At 43.0% G+C, this 14,997-nt stretch overlaps 1 protein-coding gene across 3 annotated transcripts in view; it reads right to left on the reverse strand.

Moving 5' to 3' along the window:
* Positions 1-3,177: 3,177 nt before the first annotated feature.
* The window catches only part of LOC144138829 (glucoside xylosyltransferase 1-like), a 74,521-nt gene continuing 62,701 nt past the window's right edge, over positions 3,178-14,997 (reverse strand). For 2 of the 3 annotated variants that reach the window (XM_077671312.1, XM_077671311.1), the window contains 4 exons: positions 13,890-14,012; positions 11,157-11,349; positions 8,425-8,738; positions 3,180-4,474 (listed from right to left, as the gene is read on the reverse strand). In XM_077671312.1, the coding sequence (XP_077527438.1) occupies positions 4,262-4,474; positions 8,425-8,738; positions 11,157-11,349; positions 13,890-14,012 (843 nt within the window). In that variant the 3' untranslated portion in view covers positions 3,180-4,261. Of the gene's footprint in view, positions 4,475-8,424; positions 8,739-11,156; positions 11,350-13,889; positions 14,013-14,997 lie in introns of all 3 variants that reach the window. The other variant, XM_077671313.1, reaches the window with a different exon arrangement.

The raw sequence follows: 14,997 nt of genomic DNA on the forward strand, positions 1-14,997 counted from the left end.
GCGAAGACTAACGGCTGTATTTTAGTCCCTATTTTAGTCCTTTTTGCCTAAGAGTGTAGCATTGGGCGGACAGACTTTTCGTGGCACGCACGCGCCGTCAACGCGCTCTCGGTTCTGTTGTGAGCCCCAGCTGAGGGCTTGAGCAAGTCAGTAACGTCCACCACTTAATATGGAGCCGGCACAGAAGCTTCAGCTCTTTGTGGATCGTCAATATTATCTGACACCTCTCGTGTGCCGCAAAATACTTGTACCCTTTCTTCATCGCTCAAGAACTCCGTCGTATCGGCGTCTTCGTCGGCGCAGGGGTAGTCAAGGAACTCAGATGTGGTGCCACCTCGTTTAGCCGACCAAGCTGTTCCCAGAAACTGGACGGGATTTCTTTTTCTTGCGCGTGTTGAGCGCTTGGAGAACTGAAAATTCTTTGTTAGATCGAGAATGGCGCTGAATCTTCTTCGTTAGTTCGAGTTCATACAGCATTTGAGCCTTCGTTAGATCGGGTTCGTTGGATCGAGTTTTGGCTGTATACATCCAATAAAAGCGGCGTTCTAGGACATTTGAGTGTCCATATGTACCACCGCGGAGTTATGTTGGCGGGTGTTGCGGGGCGATGAGCGGATTCAATAAATCCGTGCTTGAAGTTCAGCCTTTTCCCGAACCGTTGAACAGACGTCTAACAACACAGCCGAGGCAGCCGTGTCTTTCACTTTTCTACCGTTACTCTTCACATCCTTCTTCAAGATGCACATGCTGCGACTTAGACCGAATTCGTTGGCGTTCAAGTGGACAGCAGCTCCCTACTCGCATGATCTGGGCGTGACTCTTGTTTGCCTTGTGATTTATTTCTCCGGCCTGACGTCGTTCCCGGTTTTTCAGGAATCAGCGCCAGACTCAGCGAGTAGTCCACACACTTGCCCCTGGAACCTCCCCTCCCTGTCTTCGCGTGTCGGAAGGTGTAAAGTGACGCAGCGCTCCTTTTCAATGTGGCTTCCCTCTTAACTATTGCTTGCTTTTCACCCGGGGTTTGGTTTGCTACCGCGTCACCTTCTGAAACGACGCTCCATATACCTAGGCGGAACGTTCCTTCGTGCCCACGAGGGCCCAACGCCGGAACCACGGCCCACGTGCAAAAAAAACTCAGTCGGAGTGCAGCTTGTAGTAGCAGGAGAGGGCATGCCTGGGTCGTTCACTTCGGAGTAACACGTATTGGGAACCTAAGTACACTCTCGCAGCGCAGGCAATGAACCAAGTGTGGGGGAGCAACACGGCAGTGTAAGGGCCAAGACAGAGGGAGCAAGTGAGAATGAGTGGTGTAGTTCTTTGCGGAGTGGGTGTAACGTGCCGCAGCCTGCGGGGAATGCCACGCCCTAAGAGTGAGAGAGCAAGGTGATGTGGAACGTAGCGTACGAAGAGCGACTCCGTGAACCGCCCCAGGAGTCCGTTCCCCATCGCCATGCTGGCAACGTCGCTGAAAGTCGGGCCCGCGGGGCGGAGAACAAGACGCACCGCCGGGCTGACCCTGCGTCCTGTTCGGTGACGGTGGTCTCGAGAAACCGTGCACGGGGCATATAAACAAAGATTGTTATGAGCCCAAGCCACACGGGTCCATGTCTTCATTTCTCAGCATACAGTTGCGTGTTAAGTTAAACATTACGTAACACAGTTCAAAAACACTTGATATTTTTAAACCTTATAATAAAGACAATAGCAACACATTTTAAGGTTCGCAGGTCCACCATTTCTACATTGTGTAAGGGCCCAACATTTTCTTTACTTTGAATGCTTGTCTTCCACGGTGTTCAGTCACGCCATTACCAACACACCCCCGGTAATTACTAAAACCCAGTGAGGCCGCGGCGCACGTCTCGAAACGCTTCCAGCAGGAATGACGGAATCCTTTGCCAACGCTTTGACACTCCTAGTTCAGGGAGGATCAGTTCAGTAGGCGTGTTCGCCCAAAATTAAATCGCCATATATTGGATAACGTGCCCTTCGTACTCTCTTGAGTTGATCAATTTAGACAACTGATCCGCTACAACTCACGATGTTTCTACCTTTTTGGAATGAACACTACGTGCAGATGGCGCATGCACAAGCGCGACTTACAAATAGCTGCTTTCACCAGAACAAAGTTCGATTATACATTGTCGTTCGAGTATTTCTGTCGGGTAATTTGGTTCATGGCAATAGCAGTAAAACAACGTTTCAAATCAACCGTGAAGATAAACCGACAGGGCAGGCCGTTCGTGTCGGTTCGCTGATGCACATCTTGGCATTTGTTTTTTATTTAATGTATACACGCTTATTATGACCGTTCGTACATGATATCACAAAAGCAATGAATATCTCACGTGCTCTGCCGAGCCGAAAATGGGCCGAGAGCGCAAAGCTTTATCAAAAATCAATATGGATTTCAAAGAGCACCTAAAGGCAACCCCAAAAGCGTGGCAATGTGGTATACCGTTGTTAGCAGTAACGTCAGTGTTATTTAATAAGACGTATTTGTGAGAAATTCAGCAACTAGCCTTTACTTATCGTAAAAATGGCGTAGAGATGCCCATGAAAACTTTGGTTGTTTGTATATCTCAGTGTTTTAATTATTGTATCGCCTTTCACCTAAGTGAAACGGTAGAATAATCTTACAAAGCATCTTTTGTGCCTTTCGTCGGTGAGCGCTTTTAAAGAGGCTCTTAAGGTAAAATATTGCCGAAAGAAGACCCCCTAACCTTTTTGATGAAGATCGGAAGCACTTGCATTCGCAATCGGTGAAATGCCCATTATATACGCAGGCAGTGTCACATAAAAGCAGCCACTCCGCCTCTGCATTCTGCGTGCGTAGACAACTCACGGGTACGTGCTGAAATTTTTCTAATTTGGGAATTAAGTCGAATGCATCTATTACCCTAAGCGAAATCTATGAACTTTTCACCCGCAGTATTAAAACGATTCAAGCATAAGCTTCAACTTTTAGTTCTTCCTGAACATTGATTGTGCCGTGTGCCCCACTTCACCTACATCCAGGATATCAGGTCCGCCATTGTACCGGGGTACTGAATAAACAGTGTCACCAGCCTGCGTCCTTTATCAAGTACCGACATTTTCGTCACACTCCCATTTTTTATTTTGAACATCAGTATAAATAGAGCATGCTCGTCAAACACTGCAAAAATCTACCTCAAACAGTATGAACAACACTGTCCACTATCTTCCACCATGGTGGCTAACCTTCCTTTTGAAGCCGTTTTCGCCTGTGCACTTCAGGAGACCACTGACTTCCAACGCCGCACTAGTTCCTGCACTTACCTGGTTGCATGCCGGCTAATAGATTTAAAGCGGTGGCCAACATTATGCACAAACATTCCAGTGTCGCCTGCTTAAGTATGACAAACTACAGGGCAGCCAATATGTCTCAATCTCAGTTATCACGACGATGTGCCTAGAGAACGAGTGCTTTTCAAAACATTTTCGCTAGGCAACCTTTTGGGACGAATGCGTTTTCTGCGATGATTTATACTTTTATAAACAAGCAAAAAGCATTTATTTATATTTATTCTACCAATGCATCATTCAAAAATACTGCAACATATTAGAAATTACGCACGTTCATGAGCAGCAATAGCGTAGCAATGAAGCAAACACAGCACACTTTCATAACGTAACATTGCATGACGGCTAGAAGGACGACGGCGTACAAAATGTAAGTGGTTTTGCATCCCTAACAGGAAGTACCAAATGCACCGCATATACATGACAATTTCAAATCAGTCAAGCAGAGTGAGAACGAGAACGCATTTTGTTAAGACATCACATAATATCACAGCTACATTAATTTATAAATATTCACCACACATCAGGGTATGAATTGTTGTGAAAGGCGTTTAAAAATGTGCTCGTTTGTTTTAAAGGAGCCTTTGTTATAAGACTTTTAACGTTCTGCAGGAGTCGAACAAAAGGTTTTCTGCTATTCAAAATCCCCAAAATCACCAACAGTCCATTTAGGTCCACTCCAGGACGGAAACCTTACTAGCATAACTCCAACCACTCCTATCCCGCTAATATCATTACCATTGGCTTAAAGAAGTCGAAGTAAACGTAAGATCATTGCACCGGACAAATGATCGGAAACATTCGACGTTGACATGTCGCATCGTCATTCGAGGTTCACATGTCGCAGGTGAAATACAAGGTACCATAATTGTTCCTCGACACGATGGCATGGCAAGCACTCGACATTCTAAAACAACCTAATATTTTCGGTAACAATTTATCTCCTGACCCCTCCGGTCGAAGTATAGTCCTCGGCCAAGTGAGGTACCAGTCTGGTTTCCTTCGATTCTGTGTCCACATGGCTGGCTGTTCGGCGCCAGAGGTGCAGCTGCTGGGTAAATTCTCGCACGCATCCCTTTTGTGTTGACTTTGCTAAGCTGACGTTCAATGGATCGATGAAGTTGTGTACCAGGCTTTCGCCGAGGTTGTACTGAAAAACATATAATTTGGCTATAAAACATCACGAGTTGCCAAATCAGATTCGCATAATATAAACCGCAACAGTTTCCAAGAAAAATAGTGAAATTGTTCTTGGTTGTTTTAATATAAGCAGAATATTTCTTTTACTTCATTCCCAACTATATACTTTCGAGAAAGTCCCCTGGCAGTTCTATTATTTTGTAGTTTCTTTATCGGAACGAAATTACTGCACCGCGAGAGATCATTCAACAAAATGGAAAAGAAATGTCATGCAGGTGGAGCAGTGCCATCAACTATCACCAAAAACAAAACGTCAGAACAGTTTTTTCAGCGATCATACTGCTTAGCTGCGATTCATATCAGCTTGCTTGTTATTGCGCTACAGCTGCCTGATTTATTTGGTGCCATAGATTCCAGCTAACTTACATAACGTTTACTTTTCCGGGCCCTTTCCTGGGTTTTGTTTAATGCTGTAGAAACGCTGTAGCATGCATATTGCCATCTGCTCCTGAGAGCTAGAATTGAGCTGAGGAGTGGGTCAACCTTCTTCTATGCAGCTTTTATCATCTGCCTTGCCATGTAAAAAACACGGTGAACAAATCCTTGAATCCTTGAACTAGAACTATCATATACCACAATACTATAATTTGTCTAGTTCTCAAGTACGGGATGGTAATTCGAGTAAAAACACACAGAAGAACGATTTCCGCAAATAAAACGCACAGGCAACTAGTCCAAAGCATTACCCACAGGGGCTTAGGAAATTACTAGATTAGTTGACCATCGAAGGCCGGGTGTATCGGTTCATGGGTGTAGGCGACTTAACTTATGAATATGCTTTAAGCTTTAAGTGCTGCTGGAACCTATCAAGGAACAAAATTCGTGTGCATTTTTCAACGTTTCTTCTACTTTCTGATCTTTATATCATTTGCAAAGTGCTGAAAAAAACCTGGAAAAACTCTTATTGCACTGCAAGACAAACTTTTTTCCAATTCATTCTTTTTGCGTGTCTGGTGAAATTCCTTCCTCCGCACTACTGCGAGAGAACTTGTTTCGCTTCCATCCGGCTGAAGGCCTTTCTTTTTCTTTTATTATTTTAGCAATAAGGCATACATGGTAGATATCTCCTAAATTTAAAAGGGAATATCTGGCTAACGCAGTAAAATTCATTTGGCTTATTGTGAGGATTGCACATATAGACAGAAGCAAATGATGATTTACACACACAAGTTACCGTGCACCACACCTTACACCGTGAGCAGTTGGTGTCACGTATGAAAGTGATAGTGATGAAGATCTTTTGTTGTTGGTGGTAGTGGCGTCAGCGGTGGTGAATGTTCGGTCTCTATAAAAGGTTGCGCAAAATGGACTCGTAATTGCTGCAGAACCCAGGTCATTCCGACAGCATGGCTTAATTTTGCAGTCAATTTCAAATTTGCATAGACTCGCGGACAAAATAAGTTCCCCAAAAAATTAGAGCACTTTTTCTAGCACTTGCAAAGTAAAATATGTTTTTCCAGGATTTTTTAATTGGTCTTCCTGTGACACATAAATAATTGCAACAAATGATGGCTCATTAAAACATTTGCAGGGAATAGGAAGGGCACAAGTACAGATTTTGTTTTCACGCTTTGCTAATGCTCCCCATGGCTTCGATTCTGAACCTTTTCTAGCACTTCTGACATCACTGCTCACTTGTATGGTGCCGGGGCTTGTCAACAACAAATTAACATAACTTTCGCTCTACAGTTATGTCAAGTCAATGCACAGACGTATATCAAACTACTTCTACTGGCTTCCAAGTTAAACCTGTTAACATACGCAAACGTTTACGCAGGAAGGATGGTCAGGCATTCACGGGTAAAGATTTAAGTGGTGTCTGGCTGAAAGAAGCAGTGAACACCGGTGCGCTATCTATCAACCATGCGTCATCCTCTGTGTTTCCACGTATGAGTCATATATTTCTTGAGACATGGTGCTAAAAATTGCTATTTAGCTGGCACTGTCTTCCACGCCGCTTTGCTGAGGCTGGCCATAAAGACACATTCGCAAGTCGTAAGGGCGACATTTAGAGTAATCCTAGCACGATTAAACTGCACAAACTTCGGGTGAAGAAACCTTGAGTCGGTATTACCGCTAAAAATATGGAAGTCCAACTCTGGAACTCTAAAATGTCGCACAAAACTTTGCAAAACCCTACGAAGCAATTACTAAAGTTTTTTTTTTTGCACCTGGAAACAGCTTGATGACGCCAAATTTAGACCTAAGCAGTACAAAAAGAAGAGCTATTCAATGAACGTATATTGTTCAAACAGAGGTACATGGAAATAAATTTGTTGACCCATTTTTCGTGGCTGCATACAGCATATTAAGGCAGGCGCTGCCTTGGTTAATCATTTAGTGGAACTCTGAAGCCTTACTTCAGTTGTAATGAGTGACAAAATAAAATTCAAAATACGCGAGTCGCTGGCGTGTGCCAACTCCTCCAAAGAGCTCACACTAGTGTGTGATGAATTCTTAGGATATGTCGGAATTCAAAATAATAGTCTTCCCCTGTTCACCCCAACTATCGGATTTTCGTTTATTCCTGCAGGCGCTTTAGAAAGAACACTTTCTAGAAATCTGCTAAATATAGCCCAGCAGAGCTCCTTCTATGGCGCCATAGTTGACGCCGACAAATCGGTTTTGAGAATTTTGAGAGAAAAATAGCAGTTTACAACACAGTTTTATTGTTAAAATTCCTGCGGATTGGAAAAAGATTCCACAATATGACCTACGCATCCGAATCTAACTTTGGGGGGATTTACGAAGCGTAAAGCGCAATGTAGTGTCCCATTAGGCATTTATTACTGACACTGATAAGTAAGAGAACAGCCCGTGCGCCAGAATAGCACCAGCACTGGTGCTCTGTCCTTTACGTCGGTGTTTGTAGTTTATGGTTCAATTTCGATTATGCGATAAAGCAACGCTCTAGGCCACCAATATATGGTCGCATAATCGAATACCGCAGGTCAAGTGCACTACACATCTACAAATAAAATCGATGGCTTCATCTGACCTCGTAGATAAAACAAGATAAAACATAGACACCTTTACTGTAAGAAACTGCATGTACACCCTAGGAATAAAGTCCGATTACACGAGACCACGGGGCAGTGTTTTTTATAACAGTTCACCAAAACTTGTACCACATTGCACAACAAACCCTATATTTTCTGTTTCAACTGCACACAACAGTTTTTTATGCTCCCGCCGGCAAATACATCCATTCAATAAATTTTAGCTCGTTAAACTTTGATACATGTTACGGCAATTACCATGAATACGCCGCTTAATTTAGGCAGTGTTAATATTTTACACTATACCAAGGCTTCCTTCAAAGTATAAGAGGTTAGTCTTGTATGTTTGTTCATACAATTATGTGTCTCTATTAGAAATAAATGCTTATACGGGTAAAATCTTCACTGTTGCACTGCGGGGCAAATATATATTAATGTAGGCGTGCCTCAATTCGAGTTACCTCAAATTTTATTCTTTCCTCAACGCACACTTTTTTGTGACGAGAAAAAAAGACAAACATTTCGGCTGACGTTAAGGATCTCGAGGCAGTAAAATTTAATCCTAAGCCCTTCACAGCGTCACGCCTCATAACGAGGATGCAGCTTTGACGCGCTAAACCCAATAGTGTTAATTTTTTTGCTGCTGCTGTGCAGTACAAATGGAAGCTCGCACTACCAAAGTGAAACATTATCTACGTGTCCTACATAGGACTGCCTGCCATTGTTCGTTACTTTTGTTTGCTCAGTGCAAATACTAAAAGTTCAAAAAATAACAGGTCTTGGTTAACCTAAAAGCCTTGGGATATAACCCTGTAATAACAAATAATTTAAGAAAGCTTTCAGGCATTCCGCATTGTGCCTACCGCCCCTTTAAGTCTTGTGGGTCCAATTGTCTCCTTACCTTTTTTATAGCTTCGTGTAACACAGTGAATGCTGGGTTCGACGGTCTAAGGAACATTCTTCGCGAGCCATGCACCGCAGCCACGGGTCCATCAGTGCAAAGAGCACTCCCGTCACAGTGTTCGGCACGGTAATTCCAACGGCAGGTGAAGGTGAATATTCGTTCCGGATGGCGGGTGAAGAGAATGTTGAGCAAGTCCTGGTCAGCCCAGGGTATTTGTCCCTCGAACTCTCTTTTCAGCTGCACCACCCGGCGTTCCAAGCCAAAGGCACGCATGCGTGTCAGGTTCATCATCAGAAGGCCAGCGTTCAGGGCTGAAAAGAAGAGCATATAAATTCAGTTGTTTCAAACATTTACACAATTTCTTCTCCTAAGGACGAAAAATACATTGACAGAAGGAGGGCCATATAACTGACAAAGAAGAACAAGAAGGATGTCTTATTTAAAACTACGCGTTGGGAAAAAAAGAATTGATCACACAATAACGTCAGACTTCGTCCCATTATACTAACTAAAACCTCACCGGAGAGACGTTGAGAAAGCTCAAGCGAACTTTGTTGAAAGTATTAGGGCCTAGGCGACGAGCTGTTTCTTTTCGAACTGAACGACCGGGACATAAAACTTTTGGGCAGTGAATACGGCCGCGCGTACTGTTCTGGCGGTTAAGGAAATCTCGGTCAATTTTATATTCATCACGTCATCCACCCTACCGGTAATGAACTACTAACACCTGCTCATTGATTACTCTAATGGTGCTCCCACAAACCCTAAATTTTCAAGAATGTAGGGAAGGGACCTTTGGTTGGTCCAGAAAACGGCCTATTTACATTTGGCGCAATGGCTCCTTTTGACATAGTTTCTACTACTGAAATCAAGCCAGAATACCAGCCGTTTTTTTACAAATTAAGTTTTGTTTTAGTTTTAATTGCGAATGTTTGTAATATTGAAATTACATCCGGCGAAATTCCCCAAGCTTACGTAAACGTACCGATGACTTGAAAGCATAGGGATATCAATTTTTTAAAAAGTTCTTGGCAAAACAACTTCCTTTCTCGCCATTATCTTTGGTTCAACATCTTCAAGTTCCCGAACACCTAGCCATATACGTGGCCTGGCTTGCTGTAGTGTGTGACCAAAAAATGTGGATGTAGGATGGCGATGAGATTGTATTCTAATTACCGAATTACTTAATATGGGCTCTGAAAGAAGAGAGTAAAAAGGAAAATGGTTCGTGTGGCGCGCAAGCCTTTTCGCATTCATCACAATAGAACGCTTTTCTGCTTCCTGGTTAAGGCTGCCTAAACCCATTCGATTATTTATGTGAATAATACTGGAGAAACTTGTTTTTGTTGTTTGTTGATTGTGCGCGTATACTCAGAAAGGAAACATGGGCAGTAGAATTGTGGCGAAACTGTGTATACAATTAGTAACTTCGCAATATGCTCCCAGAGTCAAGTAAAAGAGTGAATGCCTAAGGTAGTTTTTTTTTTTCGCAACCCTTACAGTCAGCTGAAGGCGCAATACACGCAAACGTAATTCTTGCAGTCATAAAACAAATATAAACGAGAAAAACCTTACGTTTTGTCAGAATGTAAGACAGAATTGCCGCAATAGTTAATATTGCAAAAAAACCTAAGCAAACCTTTCATGAGCCATTTGCGCTAACAACCTAATTGTGATTTAACTGTGTATAAATCAGCCCGACTAGACCATAGGAGATATGCAGTCATTTCAATTTTGTGTGTGCATGCAAGCAAAATGAACACACAGTTTTAACAATTAAAACACGCTGCGTTTACATGCCGAGAGGCAAAGAACACAGAGAACCATTAAGGAGACAGGATGCGTAATAACTGTCCTGTTCTTGTTGCACTCAACTTATTCCCACGGCGTCTTTTTATGTGATGTGTACACAACGAAGCTGATGTTATTCCCCTCGCGAATCATTCGCTGTTGATAAAAAATGAAGCTACCAGACTTACACGAATGGGAATGTCGTTATAATTTGGAACCCGTAATGCCATGAAATGCGCAGAGCAAATTTTTGGGTGGCCAAAAAATCATAAAACTTGCGCAGTTTTCGTTTGGTCTATTGTGTTTGAGAGCTTCAAATGGCATTAAATAAATTACGCTTGAGGAAATCATACCAGGCTCGCCACAAATTCTGTTTACTTTACCTTTTCAGCAAGTTTCGTTCTTTGTAACTTCCGTGATTCTACGCCGTACTAAACTCCAGATTTAAAAACGAACATTTCACATGCCGAAGCTGCTCATGGTCAGTGAGATGCCCTAGCAAAAGAGCTACTGATTGCACCAACGGATGATCTTAAACGAAGCACGCTAAATTAGTTTTGTAGTACACATTATATGGTGTCCGCATGTGGCTTGTCGGATGTATTCTGTAAAATTAAGCCAAACGAGCCGCTCGGGCGTGACGTTTTTTTTCATAAAATGAATCTCCAACGATTCCAGTCAGTTTTACGTTTCTCCACGAACGTTCTTATAGAAATAATTTTATTTTTGCCAAACTGCACGTATTGCGTTCACTGAATTATAATTCATAGCTAATGTTGTGAGTAGCAAATAAGCGTGTTTATGATTTTTAAATTGTTTCAGCTTCTTTGCATGAATGATCCAGTGACTGAAAAATTGAGCGGGTGATTATTGACTGTCGGATTAAGGGGTTGCGTGACGGAAATTGATCAATTGCTCTCTGTTTGTATGCGGCTCACCGAAAGGACGAACAAAAGGGTGCGTTGCGTTCACCAGGTACCAATTCCTCGTGTAGCTCTCAGTCTCCGGTGCCATGGCCGCCATCTGCCAACCGTTCATAGCAGCAAACATCCTCCAAAAGTCCTCCACAGGATGTAGAAACACCACATCGGTGTCCACGTATATCACAGCATCCTCATTTGGTAGCATGCTCTGCAAACGTTTACTAGTTATGACCTGCTGCAAGAAGCTCGGTATCGTCACAACAATGTCCACTCGAGAGCAACTGCACTATTCCAAACTGATCTCAAGTGCAGAAAAAGTAGTTGAAGTTGGGCTGTGTGGATATTCATTCCTTCGAATTCATGACCGACATCAATATCTTACTCCACATTATTTCCTCATTACAACCAGTCAGATAACAGTGAATATTTGAATCCAGGGTAGAACAAAAAATAACCACGAATTCCAAACAATACCGGCTTCGACTGCCAGTACGAACTTTAAGCGGCACGCAAAATGGCGACTGTTGAGCGGGCAAAAACCCAATAAATGAATTCTTCAAACGACACTATATCTATCAGGAAAGCTCCTATAAACAAAGTTACTAATTGCGTTTAAAAGAAATTCTGGTATATCCTGCGCTCCTTTCGTTTCGAACTCTGGTAAATTAGACAAACACGAAATTCTAGACACCTTTTTTCAAATATGTATCTTAAGCATCGGAATGGGTTGTGGAACTTTGCGTAAAATCGTATACCAGAGTATGTAACTACTGGATAAGTAGGAGAATAGTAAAATGCAGAAGTAGCAATCCGGTGAGTATCAAACAGCGCGTATTTGTGCAAACCAGGGTGATTTTATCATTCTCTTTTTCTTTGTACCCGCCGCGGTGGCTCAGTGGCTAAGGCGTTGTTGTGCTGAGTACAAGGACGCGGGCACGTTTCGCGGCCGCGGCGGCCGCTTTTCTGGTGGAGGCAAAGAACAAAAACGCCCATGTGTACGATATTTCGGGGCACGTTATTGCTCCCCAGGTGGTCAAAATTAATCCGGAGCCCTCCACTACGACGCACCTCATCACCTTGGTTGCGTCGGCGCGTAAACGCTTCAAGCAATCAATCTCTCTGTCATTGTAACTGAAATGGGGACAAAACGGCACAAAGGGCGAAGGGTGATGTTACTAGTGATAGTACAGAAGCGTACCACTCGACAAGCGCCTTTGTGAACAGACACCACAAGCGTTGCCTTCTGAGTGACACTAGTTCTACAATCCTCCTTTTTGAGGTGTATATGGCGATGGACTCTGAACACAATGCTATTTTCCCATTCGCTGCACCATGCAGCTGAGATTTTCCTGAATTTTTAAACACCTTTTTATCCAGTTCAAACATCCCGCATAATGTAATAATTGGGGTTATGATTTCTTTGTTTGGGGATGAGCAATTCTACCCTCTCCATGGAACTGGAACTTCACTCACAAACCCCTTCACACGTAATACATCATCACCATGAATGAAATTACGGAAAGGAAATTGTTTACTGCTTTTCACAGGAACAGCCAAACCCTAGTGATAGTAATGTGCCATATGACAAGTTACAACAACAAAGGGAGATAGAGAGAGAGAAAAAGTAAAGGAAAGGCAGGCAAAAGAAACAACGCAAGTTGGGAGGTCTTACGTTTCGCCAAGCAAAATGACAAAGACGTATACAGCCGCACTGTTTGGACCACTCTAGGGGATTTTTCGTTTGTTTGTTTTAGGGCCATGTTTAAAGCCTAACCATTACAAGACCCGGAGGGGAGGCTCAACCCCTTCTTTTTCACAACAGGAGAGCTCAAGATAGTTCTCCCTATCAACCCCCATCCTGCGCCCTGATTAACTCACAATTTTATTGATTTCTGGGGATATATACAGAAATAATATTTGGGTTAAAATAAAACAAGAATTAACCTCCAGTGTATTCTAAATTTGGTGTCACATTATGCTTCTGGAGAAATTGAAATATGCACATTTCATGCTTAGGAAAGAGAAATAATAAACTGCATCAAAGACGACTGAAATAAAGACACAAAAAAGCAAGCAATGCATAGGCTATTCATTCAGACGCCCAAATGACAACATTTTTAATATATCTTCCACAAGGTGAAACAAGTGTAATCATCTATTCTAAATTTTTCATCTCTAAGTAATGGGAGTTTATGCTGCATCTGCATGTAAAAGCAAAAAAATGAGGAATGCTTGAGTTTGAGCAATCACCGCGCCAGTCTAGGCCTAGTAAATAGTACCTATACTGAGCACCCGCGCTAAAGTATTTAATAACACTACATTCTTAAAACATTAAAGCCTAACAATTAAAAATGGTTCATCGTGTGTCTATCAATCCGTTTCTAATTGCATCCTCCAAATATTTAAAATTAATTCAACATAGGATATTTTTACTAGTTACTAAGGAACAATTTTAGGGCATTTTTCTAGCGGATAGAAGGTGCTACAGTGAAGTTCCGAGCCCCTGGTGACAAAACTGCGAACATTAATCTCGAAGCACCTTCATGTGAACGTCACAAAATTACAAAAATAAATCACCTTTTGTCTTTTTATTACTTGCTGGGAATTCGGCTATAAATTGGGTCAAACAAATTCTGACAGCGTACGCTTTCAGCTTGTTCTTCCTATTAAAACAAATGTAGCCGAGATCCAGTGCCAGTCACGTGTACCTAAACCAAAGCGCCAAGTTTTTACTACAGTTCTACGTACCGGAAGAAAGAGCCTTTGCGTGGCACACGGCTCAAACATACCCCACCATTCGTTGTTGGGGTACCAAACTGGCTGGACGTCAACTTGCACACGCCGTTTTATGCTCTCAGGCCAAGTGGTGACCTAAGAGAGGGAAAATATGCAATCCAGAAAATACGAAAATAGAAAATTTGAAACAAATACCAAGAAATGGGGTTGCACCAAAAGAGCAACTTGTGGTACAGCAAGCAACAACACAGACAACAACAGAGACAACAGAGACAACAGCAGAAAACCTCACAACAGCACAGAGACGAAACGGAACAGCAAGAAAAACTCAGCTCGTGTGCCAAAAATCATAAACTAAATTTCGGGTGGCTTATTGAGCAAGATGCGCACAGCCTTCTTGGCAATTCTCGCTGAGATGGCGGGGACAGAATTGGTAGAGGAGACGACGCTTCCCTTTAGGAAGCACATTGAGCACATTAAAGCACACATTAAACAGTACATTTAATGCAGGCACTTTTTCACCTGCTATTCAACCCTGGGAGGGACCTGTCCTGGAACACCACAAACCCCGCCCGATTCTTCGCCGTAACCGCACCGTGCGGGAACAATATGTTCGCACTCTCGCCAACGACGAGGTGTCGAATGAAATCAACATTTTCCTGCGACGCACCAATCAACAGCAGAAGAGGAGCGGTTGCTTGGACCAGCCCTGACAACCCGCAGCCTAATGGCTCTCGCAACACCACAAACACACGCGACCTCACTGATGAAGTTGAGCTTTTCGAAATCCTCGGCGCTATTCAGACCCTACAAAAAGTGTCTTCATTTACCACCACCACCAATTTCAGCATCATCACTGACTACCATGTCACTCTACAGGAACTGAATGAAATCTGCTCGCCCACTTCTATAGCCACCAGCATTCTTTACAAAATGAAAGAACTCACTCACGATGGGTTCAAGATCCGCCTGACCTGGACTCCTGCTCGCACACATGATGCGGACAAAAACCAATCGCCGCATAATGCTGCCCAAAGGTGCTTACACAATCCTCCCATGGTTCCCAGTTATGTCTAGGAACAACCTGACCCACAACACGCATGCGAAGTATACTGGCAGC

The sequence above is a fragment of the Haemaphysalis longicornis genome, unplaced genomic scaffold (genome assembly GCF_048455015.1).
Source record: "Haemaphysalis longicornis isolate Haplotype H1 unplaced genomic scaffold, Haemaphysalis longicornis Haplotype H1 scaffold_5, whole genome shotgun sequence".
Lineage (NCBI taxonomy): Eukaryota > Metazoa > Arthropoda > Arachnida > Ixodida > Ixodidae > Haemaphysalis > Haemaphysalis longicornis.